This window comes from Aulostomus chinensis, chromosome 13 (genome assembly GCF_037954235.1).
Source record: "Aulostomus chinensis isolate RoL2024-O1b breed Wild chromosome 13, RoL_Achi_v1.0, whole genome shotgun sequence".
Lineage (NCBI taxonomy): Eukaryota > Metazoa > Chordata > Actinopteri > Syngnathiformes > Aulostomidae > Aulostomus > Aulostomus chinensis.
The window spans coordinates 7,756,583-7,774,180 of NC_141332.1; the positions used below are offsets into that span (position 1 = coordinate 7,756,583).

The window sequence follows — 17,598 nt, forward strand, 5'->3', positions numbered from 1 at the left end:
TCAAAGCTGCACTGTCGTTGCATGGAGACTAGAGCAACGGGCATTACAGTAGCCAGTTCCGCTGTGGTTGATGGAAGCATAGTCAGGCTTTAGTTTATTTTGGGTTTGTTTTTTTTTTCACATTCACCATTAAAATCAGGGATATTTCCAGGAAAAGGTTTAGCAGGGGACAGGTCACCCAACTGGGACTGTCCCTGGAAACTGGCCACATCTGGTAACCCTACAAAAGGAAGCAAAGTCTACACCTATTATTCCTTCTAGAGTCTTTGTGCTAAGCTAAGCTAACAAGCAGGGGTGGCAATTTGACAATGTCAGAAACATAGTTTCTGTTGACTTTTGCTCCCACCATGAGAACAGGTGGTTCAAATGCACTTGCCTCGTCTCTCTTCATCCTCTTATTTTCAGCTGACAGGAAAGGAACCTCAGCATCTCCGGCATTAATGATTTCTATGTTTTCATATCCCCACTGCATGAGCTTTGATCCTGAATATGTATGTCTTCTGTATTAGCTTGAGCCACTCAGCTGTCGGACGCCTCTGACCTCTTGCATCTTTCAATGGTTTTCCGGACCACTGCCGACTGGCGTTTTCAATTTAACAGTCATCACTGCTAAAACCTCAGAAGATGTCACTCTCGGGAACAACATGTCTGCCACCAAAAACCACACTACATGTAAAGTTACTCAAAAACACATCTTTGCCATGCAACCATTAAGCTAAACACCAGCAGATCATTTCATCCTGAGTTGTATGTATTCTGCTTCTGTTTTACATTGATGTGACTCACGGCCTGGTGGGCTGAGAGTCTGACATCACTGCATGGACTCGTTTTCATACAGCCTCTGTTAATAACACATTGGTATGTTTAACTGCTGTATATCACAGTGTTTATGTCCCATCCAGCTACCCCACTCAGTACTGTGTATTTTATCTAGCAGGATTTGCACTCCTCACCACTGCACCTGCAGCGTTTATGTTTGCAGTAGTTATGTTCATGTTTATAGTGGTAAAATTTATTTATTCTGTACCTTTTTTACCCCTGCCTTTCTTTTATATTTGAATGTGCATTGTTTCAGTGTACATTGAAAGGATGCAAGAAACCAGAGACACATTTATATTCCCACACATACTTGAACAATAAAGCTGATTCTGATTGTGATTGTAACTTAGCAGTATTCAAAGTGCTTCATAATGTTGCCCCAATCACCCATCCACACACCCATTCACAGTGAAGGCTTGCATGCAAGGTGCAAATGAAGGGTTCAGCATCTTGCTCAAGGACATTTTGACACAGTCACAGGGCTAAGTGACTGGACAGCTACTCTACTTCAGAGCCATACTGCCCCATTAATGGGAACATTTATCTAATAAAGAGTTTTAATTTGTGAATCAATTCTGGGATGGAATTTCTAATTGTTTTTTTTTCCGTGCACAAATATTTTGTAATGTTTGACACAGGTTTAGACAAACTTTAATCACTGCTTACCTTGGAACATGGCAGCATTCTGGATGATGAGATGTTTGAGATGAGCACTGACAACCTGGAGACCAGACTCCATGTTGCTGCGTGCAGCTGCCTGATACTGCTCCTCCATCTTTTTTGAACAGCAGGATGGGCCTTTGGTTTGGCAGACCTGCAGATCTGCACCTGGTCAGAAAATCAGCAAGAACAGAGGATGAGTAGCAGGGAACAGCAGCAATTTCATGAAGTCTGTTCCTTCACACATTGCTCTTAATATTGTTCTCATTTAAAACACAGGAAACACCATCTCCAGCACAATGTGCCGACTAAATACACTTTTGATGCGCAGATTAAGTGTTATTCAGCAGAACTTCCTCTGTAAAAATAAATTGCTATGAGTCAATTTGATACGGAGTCAAGCAAAAATATTGAGGCTATTTTTCAATACAGATCAATTTGGTTAGGGTCACTAACCACTCAAAGCTACTCTTTACACACCAAGAATCAAAAAGCTCTTTTTGATAAAAAACAAAAACAGAACAAATAAACCCAGGTTCCAGCTTGCTTTCAATCTATATGACATTAAAGGAAAAAAAGAAAGATTGAAGGTGATGAAATAACCTCTCTGTACCGAGCCACTAAACCTGAAGGTTGTTCATACAGATGAGACATAATTGGATTCCCAGAGATCTTTTGAAAGGTTTCGATGTTAGCCAATGAAAGCAAAATGTCTGTGAAAAGCGTGTTTCGTCGGAGCAATGTAGCAGGACAAAGCCAGATCAAAGAATGAACTCAGTGCAAAAGTTAATTCAATTTCAAAAAAACACAAGTAAGGTGGAAACAATGCAGTCAGATTTAGTCAGATCAGTTCTCGCAACAGCGGTGATACTGAATTAATGTTTTTAGGGATGATGCTGTCAAGGACACTTCACAAAAACCCTCTGCCTTGTTTTATTACATGCCTCCTCTGTCACAAGCCAATCTTAATAAGAGATCACGTGCTTTTTACACAATTCCCCATTTACAAAATAAATAATAACAAATAAATTGATAGCAAAAGAAAAGTCTGGTGGAAGACAGCAACTCATTGTCGGTTGATCTCCCATTAATCCCTTACACTGATGCTCAGACATAAGTAGGGCAAAAACCAACTGATATTTAAACACACAGGGGTTCCTGTGTTTCCCACTTTATCTACCTCATGCTGTCCAATGAGGAAAGTGGAAGCTTTAGTTGAGGCTGCAGTCGTAACACGCCAGGCAGTGTTGCAGAATTGTTTCTAGGATCTGGTGCCACAAACATATCACTGACAAGGGTCTGATTGATGGTAAACAAGGAGAGGCTGCCAGTTTCAGCTGCTGTTCAGGGTTGTGGAGGATAAAGAATTGGAAGCAGAGGGATTCATTACATGCATCAGAACTGTTGATGTATATCTAAGCTGTATACCATGACTGCCTGTGGTCGAATGTGATTATATCAAAGAGAGGAGGAGTTGTTTGGCCCAACCCAGCTCAATGTTTTTATTGACATGTTCATGAGGCATTGGTCTCACAAAGAAATAGTCTGTTGGTTTGAGCCTTTACATCTTTGAGACCATCAAACATTAGATCTTCAGGAACAGAAGTCTGTGCTGATTAAACAGCCAGAACAAAGGGAAATTCAGTGGTTGCGAGATGCAACATAGTGGCAGTGTGGGTAACTAACAAGTAGCAGGAAGTGATGCAGGGAGCAGCTCAGCTAACTCCCGCCACCCTCCTGACTGCCTCCATGTTCATGGTGCACAGACTAAGGAGGGAAACAGACCATAAAACTGTGTGTAAAAATGTATAATGAAGGGCTTCAGATCTCATATCAGCATAGACAAAGGACTCCTGAAAGACAAGGTCATTTTCAATTTCAGAGTGCAGGGACAAAATTACTCCACTGTCAGTTGCACTGTAAGTGAAGTGGGCATGTCCAGTGGAAACAGAGGATTGAACATTTACATTTCACAGCTTTTCAACACTTGCCACTCATACACATGTAAATTGTTTGAGAAAAAAAAGGAGTGAAATAGAATCCCGGGGACATCAAAAGAAAGACCGATTTTATGGCAGAGGCCAAAACTTTATGGAGAGATGAGTGAGCCGCTCTCACAGCCCAGCCCAGCACAATTTTTAAATTAAAAAAAAAATTTTTTTTTTGCAGAGCTTCCACAATGACAGCCTGATAGGCAGCACAGTGACAAAATCAGATTGCAACAGGAAGGTTGCGTGAAACCTGGGACAACGCGGGTTGCCTTTTTCACACTGTAGGCGAGCCGAGCAGAGCCGAGCCAGGCCGCTAAACACCCGGGTCGCTTGATGAGTCGGTCAATGCGGGTCGAAATGCAGAGTCGACCCTTTCAGAGTGCCCAAACACCTGCGTTCACCCGCATTTTTGGTGCAGTGCGAAAGGGGCTTGAGAAGAGGCCCTGCTCTCATCACATCTGGTGGACAAGCTTGTGAACTCAAAGCCACAGGGATTAGCCAGGAATAAAGTCAGTTTCCCAGCACCAATTAGAAGGTTATCACTATGCAAGCTTAATGAAAAGACCGCAGGGGGAAAACAAGTGGTATTCAAATATAGAATATATTAAAAACAGTTAATTATGAGCATAAATTATATGTCAAATACCAGCGCTGAGTGTGTTATTATAAAAGTCAGGACATCCGTGCCAACCACAGAGAGACAGATAATTGTTGGACTGTTGTGCACCCCTAAAACACTAAACTAAAATACTAACACAATAAAACAGTACAAAAGTGGAAAGTCCATATGCCATAAAAGCTGAGCAAAAATTCTCCAACTAAGTGGACATTCATAGTCATCTTTCAAAAAATCCTCTACACTTCTCTGTGGGGAAAATAAGACAACGTCACTTTGTAGAGACCATACACATTAATGAAAGAAAGAGAGTGCAATTTACATAGCACCAATTACATCATTATGTTCAGAGCTGAGGGCGGTACTGTGGTGCAGTGGTTAGCACTGTTGCTTCACAGCAGGAAGGTGCAGGAAGGTTCCCAAGTCCAAGCCCGAGTGGCCCGTGTGGAGTCTCCATGTTCTCCCTGTTCCTGCTTGGGTTCTCTCTGGTACTCCAGCTTCCTCCCACAGTCCAAAGACATCAAGTGGGGACGAGGCTGATTGATACTCTAAATTGACCGTAGGTGTGACTGTGAGTGTGAATGTCTGTGTTGTTTGTCTACATTTTGGCCCTGCGATGGACTGGTGACCAGTCCCGGGTGAACCCTGCCTCTCGCCCAAAGGCTGCTGGGATCGGCTCCAGCCTCCCCTTGACCCTTAACAGGTTAAGCGGTAGAAGATGGATGGATGGAACAATGGATGTTTCGTGCTTTGCACACTGTTCTACTTGATGGTGCTCGATAAGGCACTCATTTCAAAGCAAGACTTTAAAAGAGCCAAATCTCTGATTTACCAAACAATCAGGCAGCAAAACACTGGTCTGCTTCATTAAACTGAGATTTTCAGACACAGAAAAAACAGAACACAAATGTGTCTCAATCAGTCAGTGAGGCCTCTGGCATTGGGTCAAACTGGTCCTGCTTTCAGCTGTTATTCCCTCAGATTGTTTCATGATGAACAAGAAGACTAGTGTATGTGCCACCGTGACAATCCGACCCTGCAGCGAATGACAAGTCCAAAATGTTTGATTTGGCTCTCATTGGCCCTCACTTACATGAAGCCTGATTTGTTTCTTCAAAGTCCCCAATATGGGCATCTGCAATGAGATTTTTTCCCTGTATTTTCCATTTGATTATGAAAGGCCACCAAACATCTTTGGGCTATTTGGTTAAACAAACAGAACAACAAATCTTAATATGTGAACTTGAGTTCCAGGGAACGTATCAAGTGTGTTTTCACAGTTTTGTGGCATTTTTTTTCACTGATAAATCGACAATTATAACTGTAGGACATGCTGATAATGAAAAGAAGCGTTCATTGCAGCTGGAGTAATGATGGAGTAGCCTTGCCCCAAGTTTTCTTCATGCATTTAACAACAAATAGTGCAAAAAATAATGAATAATAATAACATAAGATAAAAATGATAAACTTAATCAATCAAGACATATTTTCAAATTAGATTATTTTGCAGAATCAGTCCAGGGCCACAAGATGGAGAAAACACTGGAGGATAGACGATATTCAGTGGGATAAATTCAGAACAAATGTGTGTAGTCCTACGGGGGGTTTGGACACTGTAATGCAGATGCCCCCACTCATCATCAACTTTCCTTTCTACAAATGTTATCCAGGTCTCAGCCCTCGTTTGTCTCAGGCAAACCTGCAAAAGCTGCAGAGTTGCTATCAATCAGGGATACGTTTACGTGAGGGTTTCTGAACTTTTCAGCTTCAACACCCAATGACAGACCCGACAGCCAAATTGTTACCAATGTCAAATTCAACCAATATTTCAACTGTAGTTATAGTAGTATTTTTCATAAGAAAGTTGAATCTTTTTTTTCTGGAAATCCCATTTGATATTGGAACAAACACCAGTCCAATCACTTTATCACTGAACTAGGAAGCACTGAGAGACGGCTCATGTCTTCCAAAGAGGCTTTGTGAATATAAAATATTAACAAGACACCGTACCAAACACCAAAATCCATCCATAAATTTTCTTCCTAAATGCCAAAAATTCCTTCACCAATCTAGAACATGATCCATACCGTCTCTTGGAGTCTAAATCTTGATACACCACAACAAGCTTCTTCAAAATATGCTGTGATATCTACCATTATATCAATATAGCCATTCTGGATCTGCTGGAAAGAATTCAATCAAGGTGATTTCGGGAGGCTGAGATGTTTTTCTTTCAATCATTTTACACACACTCATTGAACTTGATTGAAATTCATTTTTTACATGTCCAGAAAAATAGGATTAATAGCTATATCCTGCTGATGGGCCAGGACAGGATTTAGGCTTGGATCAAATCCACAAGTCATTTAAATCCAAAGTTAATTCCTTGTTGCTTGTAATATTACCTATCTTTTCATCACATTTCGTTCAAATCTGTACATTAGTCTTTAAGATATGCTGCTAACAACCAGAATGATCTCACATCACATCCCATAACCTCATTAGGAAAGGTAACAAAGGATTCCTCAAATCCACTGGAGTTTTTGGCAACCTGAGATCAGTAAATGCAAATATATTTGTCCCAGCTAGAAAATCACTGTTGAAATAAGTGACAGCCATCAACTCTGCCAGCATGAAGCCAGTAGTGCTCTTCCATTTGAGAAGACTTGGATGCTCCTCTCATGAATCAGGTCAGGTGCTAGTGTCACAGGTCAACATCATCCTCAGCAGACCACCGCTGACACTGATGGAAACATTTACATACTCATATCCTGGGGTATAGTGTGGGTGTCTAGCAACCCAAGGGTAAGTAGTTCAATCCTCTCTTCCCACAGTGACCATGTCAAAGTATCCTTGAGCAAGACACTGAGACCCTAATTGCTCCTGATGGCCCTATGGCGGACCCGCACCCTGTCCAGGGTGAACCACACATTTTGTCCAATGTAAGCTAGGATAGGCTCCAGCCCCCAGCCCTTCACAGATAGGCATCATAGAAAATGGACGGACGGATGGATGTCCTGGAGTATGAGCTCATCACTCCTCACATCCCTCTTGCCTCAATTTCATCTTCACCCACAGCAGCAGTAAGAACAAAGATATGAGCAGTCCTCCCACAGCACAGCAGCATGTTGTCCTGATCCCCACTCCAGTCTTGTTTATTTATACTCATTCTTTGAATCATGCTGGTGTAGAGAAAAGTGCTTTCTAGTGTTGTGCCCCCTGGCACCATATGCAGCATTATTAGAGTCCTTCTCTGCCATCATGCATGGACATCTCTGAATCAACTACCACCCCCACACAAAACACCATATCAATGCAGGACACCATTTCTCTCTCTCTCTCTGTCTCTCTCTCTCTCTCTCTCTCTCTCACACACACACACACACACACACACACACACACACACACCAATCTCTTTTCTGTTCTTTACTTTCCCAACTTTAAAAAGACACAAACTTCAGAACAAGATAATTGAACCCTTTGGATCTATTACGGATGAGGCATGAAAAAATGAGGCCCAAAAACTGTAAAATACATTTCAAAAAAAAAGTGACTACATATTTCAGGCTTGCAAAATGCAAAAGCAATTCATAAGATCAAAGGGAATTAGTTTCTTCCTCAAGTATGAGATAATAACTTTCAATCTGTCTCAGCCAGGAGTTTACTTTTTAATTTCTTCCACTGTAATGTCATGTTTCAATATAGAAAAGTAAACAGCATTTACAATAGCTACTTTCTCTCTCTCTCTCTAGCATGTGGACGTGTGGATCTACACTCGAAAGAAATCCCCACAGAAGCTTTCGTGAGCCAGTTGATGTTAATGTTACGCGAGGTGATTCCATTCATATCAACAAACACTGACAATAGGACAAAAAAAATACAACATTTCTGTAATGGTCCCACTTGAGGTCAGAACTCCATATGTGTTCACAAGAAAGATCCTGTCAGTCACAGGGTGAATATCAGCACTGAGTCACAAAGGCAACCTGTACCACGTCAAACCTTTTTTTTTTTCCCGCTCCTTGCTAATTTTCTTGTGTCTTACAAAGACATATTTTCTTCTGGAAAAGGATTCAAAACTTCGGCGTTATTCACCCAAATGCATGAAAAGAAATACTGATGTCGAGGTTTTATGGGTTTTATTTCCAACTTGATCCGTTGGATTGTTGGAAGCAGGGTCTGTCAAGCATACCACTGTTCTTACACTCAGTCGATTTGCATCAGCGTGTCTCCCATGCAGAGGAACAGCAGCTGCAGCTCTTAACACTCAGTATTGACAAAATCTGCATTCTTTCATACAGTTACTGAATGTTAGAGAGAGATTAAGTCTTACCATTATTACTCTGGTCGTATTAGTCAGACCAATGGGACATATTTTGAAACCTGAGGAGATGAATGACGCGATGTTGGCCCCACACGTTAAGCAATTGCTGATTTTTTTTTAGAATAAAAGCTCTAAAAATCAACAAAGCCTTATCCTCTTCAAATATGGGAATGGAATAGGCATGTCATCAGCATTGAGAGACGTTGGTCATTTATCAAGATACTTGCCTGATGGGTTTACTCTATTTCTTTGTCTTTGCTCGTCATCTTTTGTTGAGGAAACTTTAGCAAATGTGAAAAAAACATCTGAAGAATGAGTTGACTTGAGAGTGTTTACACGTGCTTTTCTGAATGCTCAGAATGTGATTATCGTAATCTGCAAATGATACCGACATCAGTAAATATCTACCGTTTGCCAAATCAGTTGCAAGTTATCGGCAAAACAGATCTCGGCAATAAAAATCCAGCATCACACGTGCGTGAAAATGCAGTTGTGTTTGTGTTATAATATGAATTCATCACAACCTGATAAAAGGAATTTGTGGTAACTTTGCCAAAAACTTGGCATGTACTTTTAATACATGCGGCAAAATACAGAATGATCATAAAGCTGTTATCACATCAAATAAAGCGGATATGTGACATTTCATCTGCTACACATGCTAATCACAAGCGTATTTTTAGACCTTTCCTTTGCCACTGTGCCATGTGCAAGCAACAAATAATCTGCACAGGGAGTTTTCCCACACAATGAGGGGAATGAAATGTTACGTGTCTCAAATCCAAAGGCACACACTTTTTTCCATCAGGAGGCTGTTTCCTGTGAGCAGCACTTATAGAGCTGAAGAGAAACTACCACGGCTCCCTGATGCATCATTCTCACGCTCCTGACGTCGTGCATCAATTACATCACGTTCTAGTTCCAACCAGTTTGGTAGCCTGCTTGTTCTATGCTGATGTGTAAAGTTTAGATGTGTTTGGTGCTTCATCATCGGGAGTTAAAGCGGGTACAATCAGGATCCCCGGGAATAATGGGAATGTGGACACCTTAATATGTCTTGAACCGTCCTCTCACTGGTATGTTGATTTCCGGTGATAATACGTCTCAACTGCCTCCAGTGGACTTTTTTACTGACCATGTGACCAGATAGAGAATTACGCCATTTGGACAATCACATTTTTCTGCTGTGGTCATGTGACCATCATACAATCCTCAAACATACAAACAAATATGTTTGTATTACTTTGACATTTAACAGTTAACTTTTGAACTCAACTCTCTCGAGAGAGCAGGTAACACTCTTGTAAGAGCTAGATGAGGACAAAGGACACGCGCGTTAAATGTATGTTTTGGGCTCCCGCGCGCACAGCGTTGCTTTGCAGGTAAAAGCGCTTAGCTGATGACAGTTACCTGACACTGGAGTCTCGGGGACCCACTTGGATCCTGGGTGCAGAGACTGAAAGACGGCACGCACCTCGTGACAGTTGGGCACCTGTCCGCTGGGCAGCGAGATCAACTGGAGGAAGGCGCTGAGAAAAAGAGCAACGCGGACTGATAGAGCAATCATGACAGTCGATCCGAGGAGCAAGGGATTCAAAAGAGCAACTTCAGCACGTTAAAAGTTAAAGGACGATCTTGAGCTTGCGCAAATGGCGAGAAGCTACAGCTAGTGGTGGTAGTGCCTGGAGAAGCATCCTTCCGCGTCTTTGTGCTGTGCGTCCGCCCGCAAAGCTGCTATTGGTGAGGCTACTCTGATGCTGCTGAGTTACGAGCCACTCTTCATTTGAGGCACTGGCTCTCTGCTGGTAGCACGGATAACAAAACCCGCATACATGCGCGCGCTCCCCACGAAGCACGCGCGTACCATAACGTGAACTTGCACGAGCAAGTGAATTGATGCAAGGAGCATGAGAGGCAGCAGACATGAAGATACTCTGGCGATTAATGATACGGGGACTGTTTCCGCGTTAGATAAACAGATCTTGGCATTATGGGATGCGTTTAGGGCGCCTACCTAAGCAGCATATGCAACAGATACTCCACATTTACAATGAAATATAGGCATGTATGATTGCACAAGTCTTTATTCATCAACCACAGGTTTACAGAAACCGTCATTCTTGACTCATAGATTTTGGAAACAGATTAAACTGCCTCAACCTGGCTAAAAGTATTTGAAGCCATAATCACAACTTCTTTATTTAATTTTCCAATTTATTTTTGGATGTGGATTGTTCGTTTACTTTAAGCATGCTTCAATAAAGTAGGAATGATGACATCTAGTGTTCAGTGTGACAACAGCATTTGTTCACCAGCAGAATTAAGTTGTCTCCTCTAAAATGCTTTTATTAGACCAGCTTGCGAAAATGCATAGTTGTTAACATCTGTCAGAATTAACATGGACGCTGTCAATTCCTCTCATGTTGTCAAGTGTTGAAATTGTGACGTTATCCACCATAGAAAACAATGTGACAAACAGCAGTGTTTTGTTTTCCAATACCAGCAGCAGAGGGGACATCAGTCCCTCTCTTAGTCTGTCATTAATATGATGTTTAGTTTTTCAAGAGTTCATCAAACCTCTGAATAACAGGAGACAAACATCTTCCACCGTCAAAGAGAAGAGTCAAAGAGAAACAGAGAGCTCTGCACGGATTCGCACAGCAGAGACAGACAGAAGCTGAGAGCAAACCAACAAAACTCATCATCAGCCCATCTGAGCCAAGTGTTAGCCAGGTGATGTAAGAAGACAGGGGACCAGCTACACCAGAAGTGCGCAAACTGCAGTAGATGGTGTACACTACCTGCACTGGGAGCACTTTGGTGCAGCCAAGCCAACAACAGGAGTCCGAATGTTGGCAATGAAGGAAGATATCACAAAAAGCGATTGTACACAAACAGATACTAACACACATGCAGAGACCATTCACCTGCCAGTTTGTTCCATCAGCTTGACGACCTCTGATCCATCTCCATGTCATTTATAGGACCATATATTACGAACCCTGTTAGCTAAAACATGCAATTTTTCACAACTGCATTGACACTGTTCCACTTGACTACTCCTGAAATAATCCCTTAATCTGTAAGAGAAATCAATGCAAACAAAAAACATGTTCTTGAACCATCTTTTCATAGTTTAACAAGTATGTTTTTTTTTAATGCAGCCCCACAGTGGCCATAGAAAAGAGACTTTATTGTAGTCCCTACAATTAAGGTATATTTTGACCACAACATACTCCCTCAATTTAATTAATTTGTGGCCATGAGATATTAGTTGTTCCTTTAATGTAGTTACTTTATATATTTGCAAATGTTACATCTTTAATTTCAAAGACGGGATAGGCTCCAGTACACCCCCCCCCAACCCTGAACAAGATAAACAGTAGAAAACGGAAGGATGAATGGATGAAATTACTTCCATCTCATGAACACACACTTTTTATTTTTCATTTTGTCCATTTTATATGTTTTGTTTTTAGTTAAGTTATAGTATGAATGAGGCCTCCAGCCAGAAGGAGCAACTAGGGCAGTAGATACTGCAATAAATACACTAACTACACTAGATGCACCTTAGCTGGAGTACCTCCAGGTCAGCAGAGACATGAGGGGTTTGAGGAGAACAATGGACCAGGATGATTTCCAATTCCAGCACACTTCCATCGATGCCTGCGTCTGAAACAATACAAAGTAAAGAGCGAGAGACAACTGCCGATGCAAATTTAAGCTTCTTCTGTTTGAGGATGAATGCATGTACTGTGCAGCCCACAGCCAATTAAAGATGAAACAGATGTTAATGACAGAGGCCTTTAGAAACCTTGGAATTGTTTCCAAAATTGAAACATTTCTGCCCTAGTTTGTGGTTGATTGATGGCTTCAAATATTGATTTACTGGAGTTGGCTTTTTCCTCCATCACTGTTTATTTGTAGAAAAGAAATGTGATTTTGCAAGGCTGCACATTTCAATACTTCAGAGTCATTCAACCGAACTTCCTGTGGTGATAGAAGTTTCCAGACATTGTACTGAAAGAAGAGGGAGCAGCATATTGACTGATGCACGCTTAGGTTCCATCAAATCTAAGCAGAAATATGCAGAACCCTTAAAATTGTATAATTACATTGTATAGTTGTGGAATCTACAATTCAGTTTATTATATGGAAAGAGAGTCACATTTTATAGGTCACAAAGGTACAATATACTTTCACTACCTGAACAATATTCACTTTTACTGAAGAAACACATTTTTAAAACATGAGTTTGTCCTGGGCTTCCTGAGAGTAGTTAAGGTTGCATTTTCACTGGAAGTTTGATTTATGAATCAAATTCTTAATTTTTTGTTTTTTTTTTGGACGATCCAATGATGGTCATGATTAAGAGTTACTTTTTCAATGTTCACGTTCCCACAGCTCTCGTAACCGTTCGCTGAGGTGACTCGTAGCCAAAGTGTTTTATGGGACGATTTGCATATCGCAACTCAAAGAATAAAAAAAGAAACACAATTTATGCAACCAACAATAATTTTTCAGCAGCAATTATTGGCTTATTCTTGATGAATTAATTGATCATTTTGTCTATGTAGTGCCAGAAAATGTTAAAATAATTCAATGATATCAAATAGGCCATGGTTAATTTTTTAACTAAATTTTTTTTGTCCCAAAATTCAAAGACATTTGAATTTGAAATGCCACAATGTAGATGCAAAGACTATACATTTGACCAAAAATGCATGACTCAATTTACCTGTGCAGTAAGGCCAACCTCTCAGTTCCATTACTGGAGCTGGGCATATAAATGTATCTACTATGATGGGACCTACTGCATTTCCTCATCATTCACATATTGAAAGACATCTTGAAATTCAATACAAAATGCAGGAGTAAGTCTCCAAATTGCGGATTATCTTTAAAGTTGTAAAACTGCATGAAGTGGAAAAATGCCACTTGGACCAGAGCTAAGACAGACAAGTTAGATCCCATTTTGGTCAACTGGTTTACATGTCCAAGTTTTGAGTGTGCTAGCAAATTGTGACTTGAGTGTTACGTTGTCTTCACTCTAGTAACACTGGTTTTAAATAGTAAGGGGAAACCTATCATTTGGGAAAAAGTAAGTCCACATCGGGGCAGCGGTCTATAACATGCTCTGCTCATTGGTTGTGAATTGTCGATAGTGAGCTGACTACAGCCCTGAAGTGGCAGTATTTTGGCTGCTGTGCAATTTGGTGAAAATGTCTCAACATGAGTCACTCAACCTTTATCAAAGGAGCTACTCATTAATTAAAATGACAATTAAAATTTGAAGCATAGCATTTATATTTTCCTGACTCTGTATCGACCTTAAACACCGGTTGATAAAAAAAAAAACTAACGGATTTATGCTCCAATTCTACCAAAGTGGCGCCAAGAACAGAACCTCCAAACGACCACGTCAACCGCCTTCGGTTAATAACCCTTCGGCAGAATACGCCCATGCTTTGGAGTCACTTCACGCATGAAAACACACTTGTGGGTGGCTGGATTATTTGTCGCTCTTGACGGAATTAAAAAAATGCTGCTTTTACTGCCTTAGGATCGTAAAGTTCACTCTTGTGCTGCAAATGAATCTATTCTAGTTAACACCATCGAACATGCACCACTCTGGCTTCATTCATGAACCCACAAAGTGAACACAACGAGAAGGTGCATCGTGGTGACTATTGAGCCAATTCGACAGGAAAAGCGGCATCCTACCTTCACAACCAGCGGGATCTTCGGTTCTCTTCTCCAAACTACTCCACAACTACACTTGCAGATGTTGCTGCATCATCAGCGGCCCTTTGGCTAAACCCTCTGCACAAAAAAAAAAGAAAAAAAAAGTTTGTCATGCGTGAATTTGCAAATGCATCTTTTTTTTTCTTTTTTTTTTCTCTTTGTGGGGGTGGGGATGGGGTAGGTTGGTTGGTTGCTATCACCGGCGATGCAATCTTCGTAAATGTTGTCCTTGGATCGTCAGACAAACGCCACTTGAAAACGCTCAGAGTCCTAGGGCAGCCTAAAATGTCGCTTTTACTACAAAGGTAGAATCTGGGGTAGTTTTTTGATACCGTTGTCGCTCTTCCAGTCAGCCCCTTGCTGGTCTAAGCAACCCGGGAGGCTTGTGACCTGTAACCCTTGTAAACCCTGCCCCCACATATCCCTTGGTCTGTTGGGCTACACACCATCCCGCCTCATGCGCGCACAAACATCCCTCTACATGTCAACAACACACAAACGGATGATCGTGGGTGACAGGCGGGGCGGCGCAGCGCCTCTAGAGGCCCAGGGTACCCCTCTCCCGACTGTGGGAACCAGCGTTGCCTAACTTGCCTTCTTCCCTGTTTAAACTTTGACCTACTTTCCCATCATTCTGCTTCTGTGCCAAAAGCACAGAGGATAAAGTTAAACATCATGGAGTCTTTTTGTGGTTGTGAAAAGTAAAATGGAATGTGTCATCATGTTTTGAAAAACTTAGCTCTGAGTGGAGCTGCAACGGAAGGAGGAGGTTATGTGGCTATGCCGTACACGATGAAAGAAGTTAGAATGGAGTTCACCAGCAAGATTCAGCTCATATATTGACATACCAAAAATATATAAACTGCAACTAATATATGAATTAAACTCTCCATTTGATCTATGCCAGATTAATTTGTATAATTGAGAATTTATAGTTTTACTTGGTCCTCTGGAGGATCCATGACAGGCATTTTGTTTGATGTGTTTTAGAATTGAATCCTTGCTGTAGGTTACACACACACAAACACACATATATACCTGTATATATATATATATATATATATATATATATATATATATAGACACATACACACACACAAACACACATATATACCTGTATATATATATATATATATATATATATATATATAGACACATACACACACACAAACACACATATATACCTGTATATATATATATATATATATATATATATATATATATATATAGACACATACACACACACAAACACACATATATACCTGTATATATATATATATATATAGACACATACATACATATATACATATAATATACACGTATGTATATGTGTGTGTGTGTGTGTGTGTGTATATATATATATATATACACACATACATATATACATATAATATACACGTATGTATATGTGTGTGTGTGTATATATATATATATATACACACACACACATACATATATACATATATACATATAATATACACGTATGTATATGTGTGTGTGTGTATATATACCATTTATATGTTATACCCAGAGTCAGATTTCTTGTCAGGTTAATGTATAACATAACATGGTTAAGCTACAGATATTTTAAATGAAGTTTTAAGAGCAGAACTTGTCTATATTTTCAGATATTCTCTTTATGTATTAAAATGGTTATAATTTAAAATTGAGAGTTTTTAGCATTTCAATCAACCTGTTTACCCCCGGCACTGTGGAAGACTGAAAGATGACAAACACACCCCCGTAACCAAAATACCAGTTGCTCCTTGTTAAATGAATCAAAATATGAATTAAAACATTCTCAGGATAAGGTGAGTTAGACCAGAGAAGAGTAGGCTGCAAAAAAAACCCAAATCAGCAGAACCTATTAGACACAGCTCTTCCAACGTCTGAGCAGGAGGCTTCATGCTGGGAGCAGCTGAGCATCTTTGCAGTGCACTTGGTCATGCAGGACATGGGGGCTCACTTTCAACAAACTCCCCTCCCCTCACAGGAGACAACAGGTTCCTCCTAATACAGAAAACACCTCCCCTACCTTTCTATCGGTACCATATAGGAAGATGAACCCGCACCTGATTATCCGCAGGAGTCTGTTTAATTCTATTATTAATATTGTTTCATGTTGATGGGGCTAAATTATTAGCCGCCCTATGAAGAATTAACTTTTCAAGTTATTTCCCCAATGCTGTTAAACAGAGCAAGGAATTTCCAACATAACATTTCTAAACTTACTAGTTTCCTTCAGAAAGCATAAATTATTTCTATTTGCACAAAATAACTATTATTTTAGAAAAAAAAACAACCAGGGCTAAAATTAAAAACTGGCCTTTTTACTGAGCCATAGCACAAACCACCGATGTGCAGTGATGTGCTTCAACTTTGTAATACTCAAAGCTTGTAAAATCAAGTTAAAACTGAGGATTACCTTCCAGTTTACACCCGGTTTAATATCTGAATTAAGCTTTGAGCTGTCACTCGACAAAGCATCACGCCAGAAATAAAAGAAATCAGGTAAGATTGGAGAAATATAATATTTGATGCTCACAAAGCCGGAGAAGGATGTACAAAGTTATCACAGCATCTTAAAATGTCAAGAAGTGGAGTGACAAGTCCATTCATCCATCCATCCATTTTCTTCCATTTATCCTGTTAAGGGTTGCAGGGGGGGGGGGGGGGGGGCGCTGGAGCCTATCCCAGTGGCTTTCAGGTGAGAGGCGGGGTTCACCCTGGACAGGTCACCAGTCCATCTCAGGGCCAACACATAGAGACAGACAACCATTCACACTCACAGTCACACCTACGGTCAATTTAGAGTATCAATCAGCCTCGTCCCCTCTTGATGTCTTTGGACTGTGGGAGGAAGCTGGAGTACCAGAGAGAACCCAGCAGGAACAGGGAGAACATGCAGACTCCACACAGAAAGATCCTGTGATGGAGCCGGGGCTCGAACTTGGAACCTTCTGGAGTGAGAAGTATCATCATGAAATTCAAAGAGAAACACAAAGTACAGAACAAGCTTGTGGGTGGAGGAAAAAAATTCGGCTGGAGCACAGGGTCTTTCTGTGTGGAGTCTGCATGGTGTCCTTGTGCCTGCAGACATCAAGAGGGGACGAGGCTGATTGATACTCTAAATTGACTGTAGGTGTGACTGTGAGTGTGAATGGTTGTCTGTCTCTATGTGTTGGTCCTGTGATGGACTGGTGACCTGTCCAGGGTGAACCCTGCCTCTCGCCTGAAGGCTGCTGGGATAGGCTCCACCCCCCCCCCCCACCCCTGCAACCCTTAACAGGATAAGTGGTAGAAAATGAATGGAAGTTAGCTACCACCCTGCAGCAGGAGAAAAGAAAATAAATGCTAAAAGAATGCCCATAAAAAAAGAGGGCCATGGTTCTGGGCAATTTAATTTCATAACATTTCAAGTTCATAAAATGTTATAAAAGAAA

At 40.8% G+C, this 17,598-nt stretch overlaps 1 protein-coding gene across 3 annotated transcripts in view; it reads right to left on the minus strand.

Moving 5' to 3' along the window:
- The window catches only part of gpc3 (glypican 3), a 231,442-nt gene extending 221,234 nt beyond the window's left edge, over positions 1–10,208 (minus strand). For all 3 annotated transcript variants that reach the window (XR_015119113.1, XM_086222963.1, XM_086222964.1), the window contains exons 1-2: positions 9,821–10,208; positions 1,486–1,647 (exon numbers count right to left, since the gene is read on the minus strand). Coding sequence is in view for 2 of the 3 variants with exons in the window: in XM_086222963.1 (XP_086079089.1) it covers positions 1,486–1,647; positions 9,821–9,977 (319 nt within the window). In the remaining variant the exon portion in view is untranslated. The remainder of the gene's footprint in view (positions 1–1,485; positions 1,648–9,820) is intronic.
- Between the last annotated feature and the right edge of the window lie 7,390 nt (positions 10,209–17,598).